Here is a 16,646-nt window from a genome sequence, read left to right as displayed (position 1 = left end):
TGGTTAGGGTTGCTTACCTCTCACCAGTGGTTACTGGTTGTGTGCTCTATTTTCTATTTTGTGTTACAGTTATTATTGTTCTATGTCCTAAGTGCTAATTCTAACAAATATTCTAGTTCTAAAAGTGCTTATCCCTGGCAGTGGTCCATGTGGCCCTGTCCTGTACATACATCCCCTGTAAATTCTGCCCGTGCCTGTTGGCACATTGTAAAGTGTGGGTTTTTATCTACTGTGTTTGGTATAATACAAAGGCTATTTTTATACATAACCTTGTGTGGAGTTTCCTTTGTGGTGGGCCTTGGGTGTTGTTGCTGGGGGTGCGTGCGTAAACATTTAACTTACATAGCCTCCGGGATAAGCCTTACTGCTCGTGCCACGTTGCCTAGAGGGTGAGCAGGGGTTATCTTTGGCTTCTAACTCCCTTGCCCTGACTAGAGTGGTGGTTTCTGCCTGGCTTTGGCGCAAGCCTCAGCCAACCGGAAATCCCATTTCTAACACTTGGTCAGTAAGATTGGGGGGGGGGGGTGAGTTTGATATTTTCCAACAGTCATGCTGGCATATAATGCTATAAAAACATTATACGACAAGCAGGGCGCACAAGAGGGATTGAAGGGGACAGAAAAAAGGGAGAAGAATGCAGATTGGTAGGTGTACAAAGTGAAAAATAAACACATGATTTTGTGAAATAACTAACGTTTTTCAAGTGTTTCCAAACAGAGAGAGGGAAAAAGTGCGTCTACGTTTTTTTTTCTGGTTGTATAAAAATTCCTGGTGAAATCCCACAGACTCCATGCCATACCCGACTGAAAGAAATTGCAGCCAACTATTAATCACAAACGACATTTATTGGGGGGGGGTGTAACACTCCAAACACCCCCTGAAGCTATGCCCCTGCTGCAGACCTGCTGTGAGGATCTGGTGTGGAAACATCGTTCAAGTCAGACAAAAGATGATGGCGCCTTCAGGTGAGACGCCTCCGCAGGCGCCTGAAATCAGGTTATTGATAACAACATCCACCTGTGCAATAACCTACACAACGCCTGACTCACGTAAACACAGAGTGCATCTGCAAACACAGCATTATTTACATCAGTACAGACGTATGCAGTGGCGTTCATGACTCCTAGTCCAGGGGATGCTCCTCGACAGGGGGCCTCTGCAGACATCTGTACTTATGGCATCCACAAGAAGACTCTCATTGGGACAACCTTCACCTCTCCAGCCATAGGCAAGCCCTGGAGAAGGCTCACCTCCACCGAAACATGAGCAATTGCATGGATATCAGCAGCAACACACAACCACCTTCACCGCTCCCAACCAGGGGCATCCGCAAACACCTAAACACACCGGCATCTATTTCAGCATCCACACATGAGTGGCATTCATGACTGCCAACCCGGGGGAACCACCAGACAGGGGGGCGTCCGCAGACATCTGGCATCAGAGGAGGTGCATCTGTGAACACCCCTACCCTAGCATGAACATCAGCCTTGCAAACATGCAACAACCTTCACTGCTCCCAAGTCTGCGACAACACTTAGTCAGGGGATGCTGCTGAAGCAATCTGAATCAAAGCAACAGAGTAAGCATTGATACCTGCAAGGACGTTCACCACTGCTGACCAGAACATTGACAGGGGGTTATCTGCAGGCACTTCAACGTTAGCATCCGCGCATGCAGCGGGACTCATGACGTCTACACCTGGGAACACACATAGACAAGCGGCAAAAGACTCTATATCAGTTCTCACATGTGCAGGGCACCACTTCTGATCCTGGAATCAGACCAACAGAGAGGTGTCGCAGACCACTGCACCTAGAGCATCCATATGAGAATCTCCACATGTAACAGCTGCCACCATGTGCAAACCTGGGCAGCACATAGACATGGTACGCCTCCACTGGCAGCTGTACTCCCAGCATCAACACTCAAGCGTGCAATAATCTTCACCAGTCCGACCCCCGGGCAACACAGACATGGGACGCCTCCACAGGTAGCCACATTTTCCCTTTTTTCTGGGCATTTTTGTAAAAAGTTCAATCGGGTCGGGGACAATCGATAGTTGCCCGGCGGTATTGCCTCTGTGACCCTCTAGTTATTTAAATCAATGAAGAGGCAGGCGCTGGAGACTGGAAAGCAGGAAACAAGGTTTTTTTATTCTCTCCGGAGGAGAACACAACGAAACGGACAGAAGGTATCGTTCTGAGGTGCTCTAACTGTATTCCTGAGGCCTGGCCTCTTATACACACATTTATGACTTTATTGTAGATTACACATACATGTTAAAGCTTTGATGTACGGAAAAGACATTCTCGGAACTCCCCTTTGGGCCCGTTCCCACACACATTTACAGTTGAAGTCCCCACCCTAGTCACAACAGGTGATGAGCATCGCGCAGCTGGATAATCCGCCGATTCACGGAATGTGGGGGTTTGATCGGATCTCATGGGGTGGGGGCTTTGATCAACCCGGGGATTCTTTGATGGGGGAAGCTTTCTTTTGTACGGGGAGGGGCAAGGATGGTATCGGCAGAGCTGGGTGTCGGCTTGGGAACGGGGAGGACAAAACGGGCACACGGGGAAAAAGGGGGTTTGCATCTAAGGGCCGGAGATCATGAAAGGAAAGCAGGGAGGTGTCGCGCTGGGAACAGGATGAGGGCCTGGGGCAGAGCAGCGCCGAAGAAGGGGTTTATGATTCAAGGCAGGTGCAAGCGGGGGGGTTGGTCAGCGTGCAGGCTTAGTGAAGGCGAAGGGCTATGTCAGGGGCCAGCGGCATGCAAAAGGGTTCGTTCTGATCGGGGCATCTTAGAAAATGGCGGGCGCGCACGACAAGAGTGTGGCATCAGGGGAAGAGGCAAGATGGCGCAGATAATGTTCACCAAATCGTACTAATTTTCAACAGTCCTCCCTTTAACATATTCAAGACATCTTGCTGGGTGTTTTCTATTCGGTTCTACTGAGGTGGGCATGAGAAAGGAAACGGTAGGAACCCTAGATGAAAGAGTTGTAAACAATCCATTTCGGGATTTCTAGTATTTAGGAGGTGCACCTATTTGATAAACTTTGATAAATTTGTTCAGCAGGAAAGTCATAGAAATGCAATACAAAAAACGGTTCTGTAGCGAGCAGCAAGTACATATCATAACGTGGACTGGCAGGTTATTACATATTTCAGATTCGGATTGGAGCAGGATCGATACAATGGCGGCTGGGAGAGAAATGAGGCATAGCAAAAAACGGTGATTGTGGATGTCAAATGTTCGAAGTTTTACGAGTTCTCATTGTTCTTTGTGGTCTTTCGTTGGCGCTGTTGAGCACCGGCGGTGGAGCTACGAGTCCAGCTCTGTTCTAAGTTCTGCGTTGCAGGGCACGACCCTTTCCTCGCGTTTCTGGTCGGTAAGGTCCTTTTCGCCCTGTGTCCTTTGAGGTGATTGTCAGAAAGTTCCGATGGAAGAAGAGCGTACAAAACAGTCCATAGGGTAGGTCAGAGGGAAAGGGGGATGGAGCAAGGCCAAATTAGGAACAAACTAGGGGAACGAGAGACTTCAAATAGGCGAGCATGTGACCGAATTCAGAGAGCGGGGACTTGTCGACAAGTACTGGACATCGAGCAGGGGCATCAGGTCGACCCTTTCTTCTCATGTTGTCGAAAACAGTGCCTCGTCCTGCCGCTCTTTTCTGTCGTGGTCTCGCCTTGGCTAACGTCGCAGGTGTTCCTTAGTCTGCAGTCAGGCCTCGTGCTCCCACATCCGGTCCTTCTCTCCTCCAACAGCAGTACCCTTAAACAAGTTTGAAAAGACAGTCTTTAGAGAATTTGCAGATGAAGATAATCAAAAAGTCTATTTCTCTCCCAGCTCCAGGCAAAGAATGAAAATGCCCGTTATAATAGTGTTCACAACTGACATATGAATGACCGGTGACGGGCTTGTTGGATTTACTATGACTTTCCTTTACAATTATTTACTACACAGGTATTTTGCTGAGAGGCGAACATGGCTAAACATTTCCTTTCTATTGATGCATCCTGCTTTTCAACTACTACGGGGTTCATTTTGATGATTTCTTTACCTTGGACTAGTCTGTTAACCTTGTAAAACATCATTCTGGATCCTACGTAACCTTTTACAGCCCGATTACTTAATTAGGAAGGACAGGGGTTTTATGGGAAGCAACCAGGGACATATACAGGGGAGGTAACGGGGGTGATCATTTTTTTTTTTTTTTTTTTTTTTCGGTTTGGGTATTGCGACAATTCGGGGAGGGGAGGGTCGCGTATTCTGAGGTCCTTGTTTTATACCATAGGAGCCGTTTGACACGTAGTTCCCTTATTTCGGGTCAGATTAGGGAACCTCTGCCGTCTTACCTGTCCTTTCCCTTACGGCCCAACCTTGGCTCATTGACTTCTAGCGGAAAAGGAGAGGTAATGACGCGGCCTCAGGGTGATTGTATTAAAGACAAGTTTTTGTGCAAATACTGACGGTATTTGAAGCCAATTAGGTGGTGTGCTAGGGGTGGCAATCTGCCAATTTCGGGGTTTATCACTCGGGAGAGTGGGAGCGCAAAAATAGAGGGAGAGAGAGAGAGAGAGAGAGAGAGAGAGAGAGAGAGAGAGAGAGAGAGAGAGAGAGAGAGAGAGCGTAACGGCAGGCTAAATAGTACACGTGCAACAGAGAGGGTGGCAGTGTATTCAAGAAAGGCTATTTAGTGCATTACACAGTAAAAGGGCATTCACGGGTCTGCGTTAGAATCTTGTAATCATGCAGTTTGAGCATTAGACAGGGTAGAGGGGACGTGCCTTGAGAAAAAAGGAAAGAAGAAAGGAGGTACCATTTTGTCGCACTTTCTCGCATTCTCGGTCCTTCGACCAGTTGGGTCAACGTCTCAGTCACACACACACATTCCCTCATAGTTTCGCATCATACGTGACATGGGTTCATTCATCCGGTCTGGTTTAAGGGTGATCACTTTTTATCAGGTTGTGCTAATTTTTCAGGTTTGTTCGATACGTGAGTAGTTTGCAGGCGTGCTTAGACACCACCTTGCGGCACTAGTCCGTTCCGTGTATTAGGCATGGCAAGGCTTCAGATCTTCGCCACACCTCGGCTGTAATCTCTGATGTAACCTGCAGAGGGAAGGAAAAAGGGGGTGGGGGAGACAGCATTCGCGCATATTCAAATACATGGATTCATAAGTCCTTTACTTACCTCTTACTCGTCTTTCCTCCTCGGGGCAGGGTCCCCGGGGATATGGTTTCTGGAGTCGAGGGGGGGGTAGTATGTCCATATAGGTCGTGCACGGGGAAACGTAAAAAGGAAACCAGAGGTGCCTAGTGCGAGGTATCCAGTCAAAGGATGTATCTTACTATCGGGATCCTTAAACCTCCTTCAACGCTGTGGCGTTCTAAGGTTCTTCGGTTCTTGGGTCAGCTCCGTTCCCTGATACCTTTTGAACGTTGTACTTTATAATATTTACATTATTTCATTTCACCCTCCTTTTACATTCCCTCATTTACACCGTTCGTTTTACCCATCCTTGGAAGTCAAGGTCTTCCTCTACGCGAGAGTTCATGAGTCAGTCGCGTACTTTGAAGGCGGAGTGTCGTGTTGTCGATCCGATCCGTCCTCCAGGGCTGGGCAACCATCTTCTTTTAACCTTAAAGAGAGAGCAGAGTAGGGTGCACAGAAAAAGAACTGTCCCACCGATCCCACATTTTTAAAATAAAGCATGCAATACCCGTCCATAGTTTCAAAAGACTTTATTTTGCAAAATCATTTCAGCATATGGATTATGAGGGTGCGGTCGTATTTGGCCGGTCGTGGCAATGGCTAAAGTGCGTACAGTGGGGGGGGTGTCGTTTGCAGCAATAAAAACATCCATTAATTGGTTGGGGGTTCGGGGGCATTTATTCTCATAATTTAGAAGCATAATCGTAATAGTTGTAATCAGATTTCCTATATGCATACCGTACGTGTGCGTCGTAAATGAGGTTTACATCAGTTATAAAAATATAATACATTGTACATTTGTAATCAACATTTGTAATGGGGATTCTTTCATACTGTTCGTCGAGTGAGTTCTCCTTGTCTTTTCTAGCCAAGTGTACAAAGGATCATATAAAATCTCAGAACATCAAGTTTATATTAGTGCGAAGGAACACCACGAGGTGTTCGTAAGTTCCGATTGATACCAGCGCCATTTTGGGCGGGGCCGGCTCAGTCCGGAAGCAGCATCAGGGGAAATGTTTCCCATTACTGGCAGTTTGGACCAGAGTCCTTTTCGGCAGTTCTAGAATTCATGCTAACAGAAGGGGTGGCAATGTCATGTTTGTTTCGTTGGCGATCAAGGCAGCCGTCCCTTACCGGAAACCTGCGAAGGCCGAAGGTTCCGCTGGGGACCTTTGTAGGATCTTCAAGGCTGCGGAGATGCTGTCGGAGATGGGGGCTCGTGCTCCAGGGCGCAAATGTTCGAGTTATATTGCTGATCAAAGTTACTCTAGTGGCCGGGGCCCGCCTTCCAGTGGACCCAGACGCCATTTTGAGGCCCTGCAGGGGCCACTCTCGTCGAGTTTGCAAGAGTGGGAGAGATCCTTCGGAGTGAAAGGAAGAGGTCCCTGTTTTGTGTAAGCGGGACGTTCAGCTGGGGTGCAGCTGCGATGCCCTCACCTGGGGGGGCGCGAGGGAGACTCGTTCGCTTCGTCTCCTTCTCCCGGTGCACCCCATGCCGCTCCTTTTCATCGCCCCGCATGAAGGCCTCTCCACCTCCGGTGTTCCCCAAGTCCTGTGCTCGGTGCTGTGGGAATATGGCCACCATTGCACGTTCGGTGCTGCGCAAGTACTGGGGCGCCACCATGGTGTGTTCGGTGCTGTGGAAGTATTGGCACCATCGCCTGACTGGGGGTGTTCGGCGTCGGGCCAGGGGCTGGGAAACCTCCTACCGGTGGAGGTGGGAGAGGCTCGTCCGCGTCGCCTCTCCCTCCCAGCCCAACCTGGACAAATTGTTGTGGAGGTACGTGCAGGACATCCCGCCGTCCAGGACTGCTGCGGCTGTGACGGAAGAGAAAAGGAAGAGGTGCCTCGTTCTTCTCTGGACATGTGGCGGGACCACTTTAGTCTTTCCAGGCCCGTTGCGGCCGGCCAAGGAGACATGTGGCGGGACTACCTGCAAATGCCCAGGCTGCGGGCTCCTGCCTCTCCTCCGGCTCCCCCATACGTTAAGATTTCCTGACCAAGAGTTGGCGGCCGGGCTCGCCTTATATGGGTTGCCGTTGGTTGGGCGTAGCCGTAACCCTGCCCTACTTTGGAAGGTTCCAGAATGGGGGGGGGGGCGAATGCTCTGTTTGACTTTCATTTTCTACAGTTTACCGTTATTATTCCTTGTTTGTTGTGCTAAATTAAAAGTTCAAGTTCATTAATGGTCTACGGATTATGTTTTACCATTTCTTTCTTTCCAGGTTGCTTTTTATGCTAAGTTTCTGCTAACAGAGGTTGAGTAACACGGAAACACGTGTAGAGGGATGACGTAGATTTGTACATTACATACACACAAACTCAGACGGGGGATAGTACAAGTATGACATACAAAGACCCAAGACGAATATAAAACAGTTATTGGTCATAATTATCTCTTTCTGTCTGTGAATTTGAAACGAGGCTGGGTTCCCGTCTTGACATTGCCCGACCTAGGAGAACTTGAGCATGCCGCTGAGATTTTCCTGGCGAAATCTGTGCCATCGGGCATAATCAAACGTGGTGGTTCTGTCTGGTCTGTCTATGTAAGTCGGGTTCTTCTTTGTCTCGCGCTTTTTCTTGTACTGCCGGTCTGTCGTTCCTGTCGGCCCTTTGCCTTTACTCACGCTCAGTAGAGTCGGGCATTGGGCTTTCCAGTGTCCGACATACCTACAAAAAGCGCATTGGTTTGACCCTAAGTCTGGTCGTCCTTTGCATAGTGTCGGGGGATAAGTCGTGGGTAGCGGTGTCCTGGGGTTGTCCTGTCGGTATATTTCTCTACTTTGTTTGTCCTCGTCTTTTCTCTGTCGTTGCATAGCCTCTCTGCGCCACATACCGAGACTGTCGAGCATAATTGGCGTTGTCTTATTATTTCGAAGGGCTATTTCTAACGTTTCTATTTTATCAAGGTCAAAGGATCCTGCCAGTGGCCACTGTTTGTCTTGGCTATCTTCGGTATACCTGTGCCATAATTTATTATAAGCTATGGTGACTAACCCATAGTTTATGAACATGTCCTTATTAGGGGTGCCTTCTAGTGGAGCTATATGGTCCACCTCTAACACCCGGTCCGGGCTAAACAGGCTATTTATCAGTGGGGAGAAGACAGACATGACGGCTCGTAACGAGGGACTAAAAGTCAGCACTGCCTATCTTATCACTAGGTGCAAAGACTAGACAGAATATTTCTATTCTACGTTGTTTGCAGGTAGTGAATACCTCATGGATCAAAAACCAAAAGACCAATAAATAACAATGGGGAGAATGAGTAGGTCCGCAAAGATCTGCGTTACCTACCCTTTTCACTATCTGCAAAAAGGGTGGTCACTTCCCTGTTTGCAGACAGGGAATCTCCAGGAAACAATATTTTGCGAACAACAGTTCAGTTTCAAGCAATTATTGAGTGGGGGAGAAAAAAACAAGCACGGCTGCTACCCTACCTATCCTCCACTGCTTGCAAAGAGAGAGAGCCTGTTGTTTCTCCGTTTGCAGACAGTGAATCTCCAAATAAAAAAAATAAAAATAAAAAGAGCAATACTAGTATTTTTGAACAATCAAACAATCATGCAATTATTTCGCAACTTGTCGTGATTACACGACCTTACCCGGACCACGTGGACAGTTTCTTGTCTTCCGAATCCAGCGCCCGATCGTCCTCTTTTTCTCGTATTTCTCACGGCACTCCTGATGGTTCCCAGTCAGGACCGTAGATCACTCGAGAGAGGTCTGTTCGGAACTAGTGAAGTTCGGATGATCGGCTGCCAGACGAGGGTCTATTGGGCAAGAGCTCTCCCGATCGTTGCAGTCGTTCACTCTGTCGTCGGGACCTTTCCCACTGGATCCACGAGTCGCTGATGGGCCCCACGCTTGGGACGCCAATTGTAAAAAGTTCAATCGGGTCGGGGACAATCGATAGTTGCCCGGCGGTATTGCCTCTGTGACCCTCTAGTTATTTAAATCAATGAAGAGGCAGGCGCTGGAGACTGGAAAGCAGGAAACAAGGTTTTTTTATTCTCTCCGGAGGAGAACACAACGAAACGGACAGAAGGTATCGTTCTGAGGTGCTCTAACTGTATTCCTGAGGCCTGGCCTCTTATACACACATTTATGACTTTATTGTAGATTACACATACATGTTAAAGCTTTGATGTACGGAAAAGACATTCTCGGAACTCCCCTTTGGGCCCGTTCCCACACACATTTACAGTTGAAGTCCCCACCCTAGTCACAACAGGTGATGAGCATCGCGCAGCTGGATAATCCGCCGATTCACGGAATGTGGGGGTTTGATCGGATCTCATGGGGTGGGGGCTTTGATCAACCCGGGGATTCTTTGATGGGGGAAGCTTTCTTTTGTACGGGGAGGGGCAAGGATGGTATCGGCAGAGCTGGGTGTCGGCTTGGGAACGGGGAGGACAAAACGGGCACACGGGGAAAAAGGGGGTTTGCATCTAAGGGCCGGAGATCATGAAAGGAAAGCAGGGAGGTGTCGCGCTGGGAACAGGATGAGGGCCTGGGGCAGAGCAGCGCCGAAGAAGGGGTTTATGATTCAAGGCAGGTGCAAGCGGGGGGGTTGGTCAGCGTGCAGGCTTAGTGAAGGCGAAGGGCTATGTCAGGGGCCAGCGGCATGCAAAAGGGTTCGTTCTGATCGGGGCATCTTAGAAAATGGCGGGCGCGCACGACAAGAGTGTGGCATCAGGGAAAGAGGCAAGATGGCGCAGATAATGTTCACCAAATCGTACTAATTTTCAACATTTTTCCCCAGTTTATTTTGTGAACTTTTTCTGGGAGAAATATGTGACGCAAAAACCGCAAGGAAACCGTTGTTACCACCGACAAAGCAGGCTAGTAATAGAATATGAAGATGGGTATGTGGGCATCAATAAAATCTTACTACCCCTGTACCCCAAATTAATGAAGACCGGTGTCATTTGAGTTGAGGGCAGTCCTGGGCTCCTTACACTGAGAACACAACCAAGCATCCGTGTGCACCCTTACCGAAGTCGAATACTACATTTAGTGGTTAACCTGTCTTTTTATAGCATTCGAAGACTATTTTATGTCAATTTTAGTATTCAATAGTGTTCTTTTTGGGAAGGCTAGTGCACGAAGACTACTGATATGTGAGTGGTACTTCCTGAATACCAACAGAATACTAAGCACATACTTATTTGTAATCGCATAGTTTTCATTTACAATGCAGAACATTTAGTGAAAACAAACAATTTGAATATTACTGGACTTTAAACAGACTACAATTAACATTCTATTCAAGCTGCTGAATGGTAGATCGGTGCCTTATTTATAACACTATTTTTATGCGTTATTTATTATACTATTGTGGTGTTTAGTGTAGTGTTTTAGGGTTTAGGGTAGTGCTGGGGGATCATGCAGGGTAGTGATTGAGTGTAGAGACCAGACTGTAGGAGGGTCGTGCTGGGGTAGTGTTTTAGGGTAGTGTTATGCACTTTTAAGGGCCCGTTCTGTGGCGCCCTTTTTTTGTGCCCCCCAAAAAATACCTGCCGACTCCCTTCGTCCACCCTCCACTCGGACATGTGCGGAGATTGCAAATATCTTTTTACAAACAATTCTGTCTCAGTGGCTCCTGGTCTGTGTGGTCACCCCAAATATTATCACCTTTTTCTAGACCCTACATTTGCTGGTAATAGGGTTGTGGGGTCTTTGACACTGCTCTTCGGTGCCTGGCCACTAAAAGGTACTGTCAAAATAGTTTTCACCCAATTGGTCTATTTCATTTGTCTATAAAGGCGTGGTAGATGGAACCTCAATTGGATCCGAAGAATAGGAGTTAAATATCACATGTGCTACAGTGTGTACTTACAGCACCTACTTATTAGACACAAACATAGGACTGCCAGGATACTTAAAAGTAGTGTTCACTCTGGTCCTATTTAATTATGGACGCAAATTGATTAGAGTTACATCTGAAAAAGAAGATACAAGTCCGTCAATGAAAAGAATAGTAAAGTAGCGATGCTCCATGGCAGGGACAGACAAGAGGAAAGAAAGAAACTGAATAAGAAGCAAGGAAACTAGATTGACAAGGAAGCCGACCAATGGGTAGAGGCGCATGCGCCCATCGCCCATTGTATGTTTCAGTTCGGAGCACATAGGTCTTTTGCAAACAGGAAGCTAATGCCTGTCTGTAGAGTAGACTTAAAAAGAGGTAAATAAGAGAGCATATAATATAATAAATGGCGACTCTGGATGAATTATGCGACTACAAAAAGAAGGTCACTGTATGGGAAGAGTCCCAGGTTTGGTGAATGGAGGGGGTCACTTACCTTCATCTCCGGCTTCATGACGGCTTTGCTGATCACGGAGTCTTCGCCGGTGATGGGGAGATGCGATTTGTCTTCAGCGGAGATATTCAGATCGGACAAGTAGATCCACGTCACCTTCTTCCTGGAGCACTGCTTGAACTCATCCTAACAAAGAGAAGGAAGGACAGGGGCAAGGAGCTGGTTATAAACCGAACATAGAATAACAGACATGTTTGTAGCTTGCACGTGCACCCAGAGGGGATCTCCAGGCGCTGTGGTCAGATAAATTATGTTTATTGCTACCCAACTCAATGGACCTCAGTCTTCTGCCCCCGGGAGGATGAACAGTTGACTGAAACTTCCCAGAATAGAACCTGTGACCATGAGGTCAAACACAGATCCCTGGAGTGGATGCATTAAGTAGCGAAGCCACCAGAACTTAGATCTCATAGCCTTGGGTCCGTCCAGTGGCGCTACGTCCAATGTGGTTCAAGGATATAAAGCAAAGTCAGGCGTGACCGGATCCACAGTTAGGCACTGCATATTTCTTGTCGGTCTCAACAGCAGGTATCTAGCTCTCAGAGATGTAATATGCCACCTTGCCTTTTAAATTACCAAATACAATTACATCTATTGGACAGAGATAGGATTTAAAAGTGATTGGAATAAGATAAGTTAAGATTAGAACTATGTGGAGGAGAACTAGGTATAGAGCAGGCACAGATTAGAAAAAAGAAGCAACAAAAATTAAAAAGTCTAGAGAAATAAGTGAGCAGAATGAGGAAAGGCAACATTAATTAGCCATCCTCATGGATACAAGATCACCAGGCAAGACCGCCTAAACAGCCCCCCCAAGAAGAAATCTTCATTATCTACAAAGCCACAGTCATCTGCACTACCTCCACCAAAACCTAAACAAACTAAGTCTGGGTGGTGAACTCCACTCCGCTTGCAGAGTTTTCCGCACTCCGAGTTACGCGGAGCTCCTGGAGTTTAAAAAAGCTCTGCTTTGCCGAGCAGAGTTTTTTTCTTTGCTCGCATACGTCAACATCACGTTGCCGAGCGAGTGGGAGGAAAGTCCACTTCCCAGAGAGACTTTTCCTCGTTCGCAATCATCAACATCAAGTTGGCGAGGGCAAGAGTGGAAAATCAACCTCCCAGCCAGATTTCTCAGCGCGGGCAGTCAGATTTCTCAGTGCGAGTGGTCGCTTATGCTCGTGACCGCTCGCATTGAGAAAGCTACAGCTCGAGTAAAAATCTACTCTAGCGGCAGAAAGGAAGCAGCGCCCCCTTGCGCTGCACATTGTGCCGTTTACAATGATAACAGGCCGGACAAGCACCTGGCACTGAAAATCACCACGAACTGGATTTATCTAACGCACTCCACTGCTTGCGGAGCTCCGCATAGCGCAGCAGAGGTTTTTTTGCACTTCGCGGAGTTCCACGTAGCGGAACTCCACAAACTACGCCCAGGCATGGAGCACCTCAACTTCAAATCACAACAAATTTCCACCTGCCGTTAGACCCTATTCTACCACCGCGGGTCCCGCGCCAACCTCGCAAACATCACAGACTTCATTTCCCCCTAAGTCCTCAACCCCAGCGCTTTCATCGTTGTAGGAGACCTCAGTCTCCATCTTGAAGACTGAACCAACCTCAACTTCCTTGCCCTACCTGACAACATCTGTAATATGTGACTAATCCACCGCGTCTCGGAGCCTACCTGTGGCATTGGACACGTTATAGACCTTGCACATCTTTCAAGAACATTATGATCAACACACCGAGACCCATGACCTGGACAGACTGTGACACTGTCAACCCAGAAGAGCCCCCACAACGAGTCCAGCATGTCCAGCATGCCGACACTGGAACAACATAACAGAGGCAGACTGGACGACCGCCTTACTCAAGAACAAACTAGAACTCATGGGCATCCTGACAAGCAACATTGAGAATTTCAACAAGTGGATCACCAACTGCGCCAACACGCTGGCCCCATGAAATTAAGCAACGCAGCTAAAATGAGAACACAAGCCAGCTAGTTCACGGAAGATCTCAAAATAACTAAGCAACACTTCAAACAACTAGAACAAAAATGGAGAACCAGCAAAGAGGAAGTGGAAAAAGACACCGTCATAGCCACCCTGAGGAGGTGCCACCAACTCATCCAAGAAACCAAAAGGAAGGCCCTAGTTAAACGAGTAAATCCCACCTACAACAGCAGCAAATAAATCTTCCCAATTGTCAAAGAGTTCACTGCACCCGCAGCTGTCAACTAAAGCATCAACCCATCACAAGATCTATACAATGAAGTCTGAAAAGTCTTCTCCAGCAAAATCGCAACCATATACAGAAACTTTCCCCCACAACCTGACACCGTGGCCCTCTCCAGAAGTCTCCCAGTTTTGAACAAAGTCAATACAATCACTACATGGGACACCATTAGCAAATAGGAAGCCACAACAATCTTGATGACCATTCACTCTGGGGCCCCGGCGGCCCCTGCCCACTCCATACCTTCAACAAAGGAGCAATGCCCATCAGCAAGGTCCTCCACCTATCCTCAGTACCTCCATCAGTACCGCCACCTTCCCAGAACCACGAAACACGAAGCCATCAACGCCCTCCTAACGATACTCTCAGCTGACCTGAGTTGCCAAGTTCCTACTAATGTCCCTCCTTTCTTACCCAGACAAAGTCCTTGAAAAAGCCATCAACAAACACCTCTTCCACCACCCTGCCAAACACCAGCTCTTGACACTACAAAATCAGAATTCAGACCCAGCCACAGCACAGAAACTGCCCAAATACCAGCAATGGGTGATAACCGGATGATCCTCAAGAGGGAGAAACTGCAGCCCTCATCTTTCTTAACCTATCAGCCTTCGAAACAGTCCCCATCACCCCATCCTTTTGGGCGTCTCCATGAAGTAGGCATACAGGGACCATCTTGAATGGATCGGTTCCTTCCTCACTGGAAGAACCCAACCTGTCAGCATGCCCCCATATACTTCTGAAGCATAAGAGCTCATTTGTGATGTCCAGCAGGTATCCTCACTTCATCATCATCTACATGACCCTGCTGGCCGACGTCATTTACAAGGACAACGTACAACTGACTTGGATAAAACACCCAACACTAGGGACAAGTTCACCATATGCATGACAGAAATGGCCAATTGGATAAAACCAGATTGTCTCAAATTGAACTCGGACAAGACCGAGGTGCTAGTCTTTGGGAAGAATGCCTCGCCGTGGGACTTCACGTGGTGGTCCACATACCTCGGACCCACCTCCACGCCATACTTGAAAGCGAGATACCTTGGACTCATCATAGACAAACTGGACATGACCACCCAAAGTAAACGCAGTGGTCCTGTCCAGCTTCAACACCCTAAAGATTATGAAGAAAATCTTCAAGTGGCTTCCAGGCAATCCCACAAAAATGTTAATCCAAGCCCTCATCCCCAGAAAACACCCTGGAAGTAGGTGTATGGATTAGCAACAAGCTCACAAAAAGACTAAACTTAGTCCAAACGAAGCAGCCGGATTAGTACTCAAACTCCCACACTGAGCCTACATCACACGACATCATAGGGAACTCCACTGGCTCCTAATACACACACACCCACAGTTCAAGCTCCTCACCCACATGGACTGAGCGGTCCACAACACTGGCCCTGCCTACCTGCACAGCCGCATTCACACCCACCAGACTTCAAGACACCTCCGCTCTGCCGGTCTCTCATTAGCACATGGATCACTAACACAATATGGAGGTAAACAATATTGTTTGACACAAATATTGTGTCAAAAACATCATTTACCCAAATATTGTCCCTATATTTATGATCATAAGTACAAAAATATCAAAAATAAAATATTGTTCAACACTAATTTCGTACAAAAACATACAAAAATATCATATTGTATATATATATATATATATATATATATATGGGGAGTATATCAAATGTGGACACTGCCAAGACCAGACTGCACTGAAGCATACGCCCACTGGGGCGGTAGTACATCCCCACTGGGGCGGGACTCCGTCAATATAACCAGCAGGTGTTCCGCAGTGTGGTTGCTTTTTTTCTCCAGGTTTGGCTTCTGATCAAGAACGAGATGTTTGAAACGCGTACAGCCTACACTGAATTGATTTGAAGTGGGAACCTGACTGTGCTGCAGTTCTTTGTCAGAGGTTAACTTTCCGGGAGGGCGTCCTCAAGAGGGCAGCGGCTGTGGTGGTGCGGAGGGTGGTGAATGTTCGGCGGCAGGAGAACTGGCCGTGGGTGGGATTCGGCGTCTACAGCTGGCAATTACTGTTCATCCCGGGGTTTGTGTGTATGAAGGGCAGCTAAAGTCATAGCAACGGGTGGCCGGAGACCCAGGGTCCCTGGCGCTGGGCTCAGTCGGACGGGCTCAGACGGGCTTGACTTTGGCGCACCTGCTGCGCACATCCACACAGCAACTACCAATAAATAGGGGAAGGGGGAGGGAAGTGCAGACGGGAGCGGGAAAATCGAAAGGAAGGCGGGGCCACGGGGGCAGCAGCGGAAAAAAACAGGAAGGGAGGGCGGGAAACAGGAATGGATGCAGAGATTATCAGGGGGCCAAAAGCGTTAAGGCAACAGAATACAAGCAAAAAGAAAATAGGCAAAAGAAATAATAAAAGGAATACAGAGAAATAAACTACCACAAGTACAAGCAGACTCGAACCGCTGCCGGATGCAGAGGTGGAAGAGGCAGCAGCGGTGAGGTTCAGTCAGCGGAGCTGCACGGGCAGAGAGCTATGTGTAGAAGCAGCCTAAAGCGACATGCATCAAAGGTGAAACCCAACAAGAATGCAGAGAATGCAGGGGCTGATGGTACAGAGACCAGGGAGCCATACAACAGGTTACAACGTGGTCAGGCACGACTCACCTAAGCAGAGCGAAAGGAATAAAAGGTAGGTAAACCTACCAACTTCCAGTGCGTGCCTGACTGGACTCCACCAGCCTGCCACTACGAGACATGTTTCTGGACCCATGACGAGCGAGCCTTTGCTCTTGGGGGCTAGAAACAAGGCCTGCTCGGGGCAGAGGAGCTTCACACCACCTCCCCTTGTCCTGACCCCACTTTCGGTGGGGAGA

At 48.0% G+C, this 16,646-nt stretch overlaps 1 protein-coding gene across 1 annotated transcript in view; it reads right to left on the bottom strand.

Annotated features, from left to right (window-relative positions):
* The window catches only part of LOC144791841 (putative cation-transporting ATPase 13A4), a 350,880-nt gene that overhangs the window by 256,556 nt on the left and 77,678 nt on the right, over positions 1-16,646 (bottom strand). The window contains exon 3 of the mRNA XM_078666620.1: positions 11,530-11,673. Within this exon, the coding sequence (XP_078522746.1) occupies positions 11,530-11,673 (144 nt within the window). The remainder of the gene's footprint in view (positions 1-11,529; positions 11,674-16,646) is intronic.

The sequence above is a fragment of the Lissotriton helveticus genome, chromosome 11 (assembly GCF_964261635.1).
Source record: "Lissotriton helveticus chromosome 11, aLisHel1.1, whole genome shotgun sequence".
NCBI classification, from domain to species: domain Eukaryota; kingdom Metazoa; phylum Chordata; class Amphibia; order Caudata; family Salamandridae; genus Lissotriton; species Lissotriton helveticus.
This window is presented reverse-complemented; position numbering and strand designations above follow the sequence as displayed.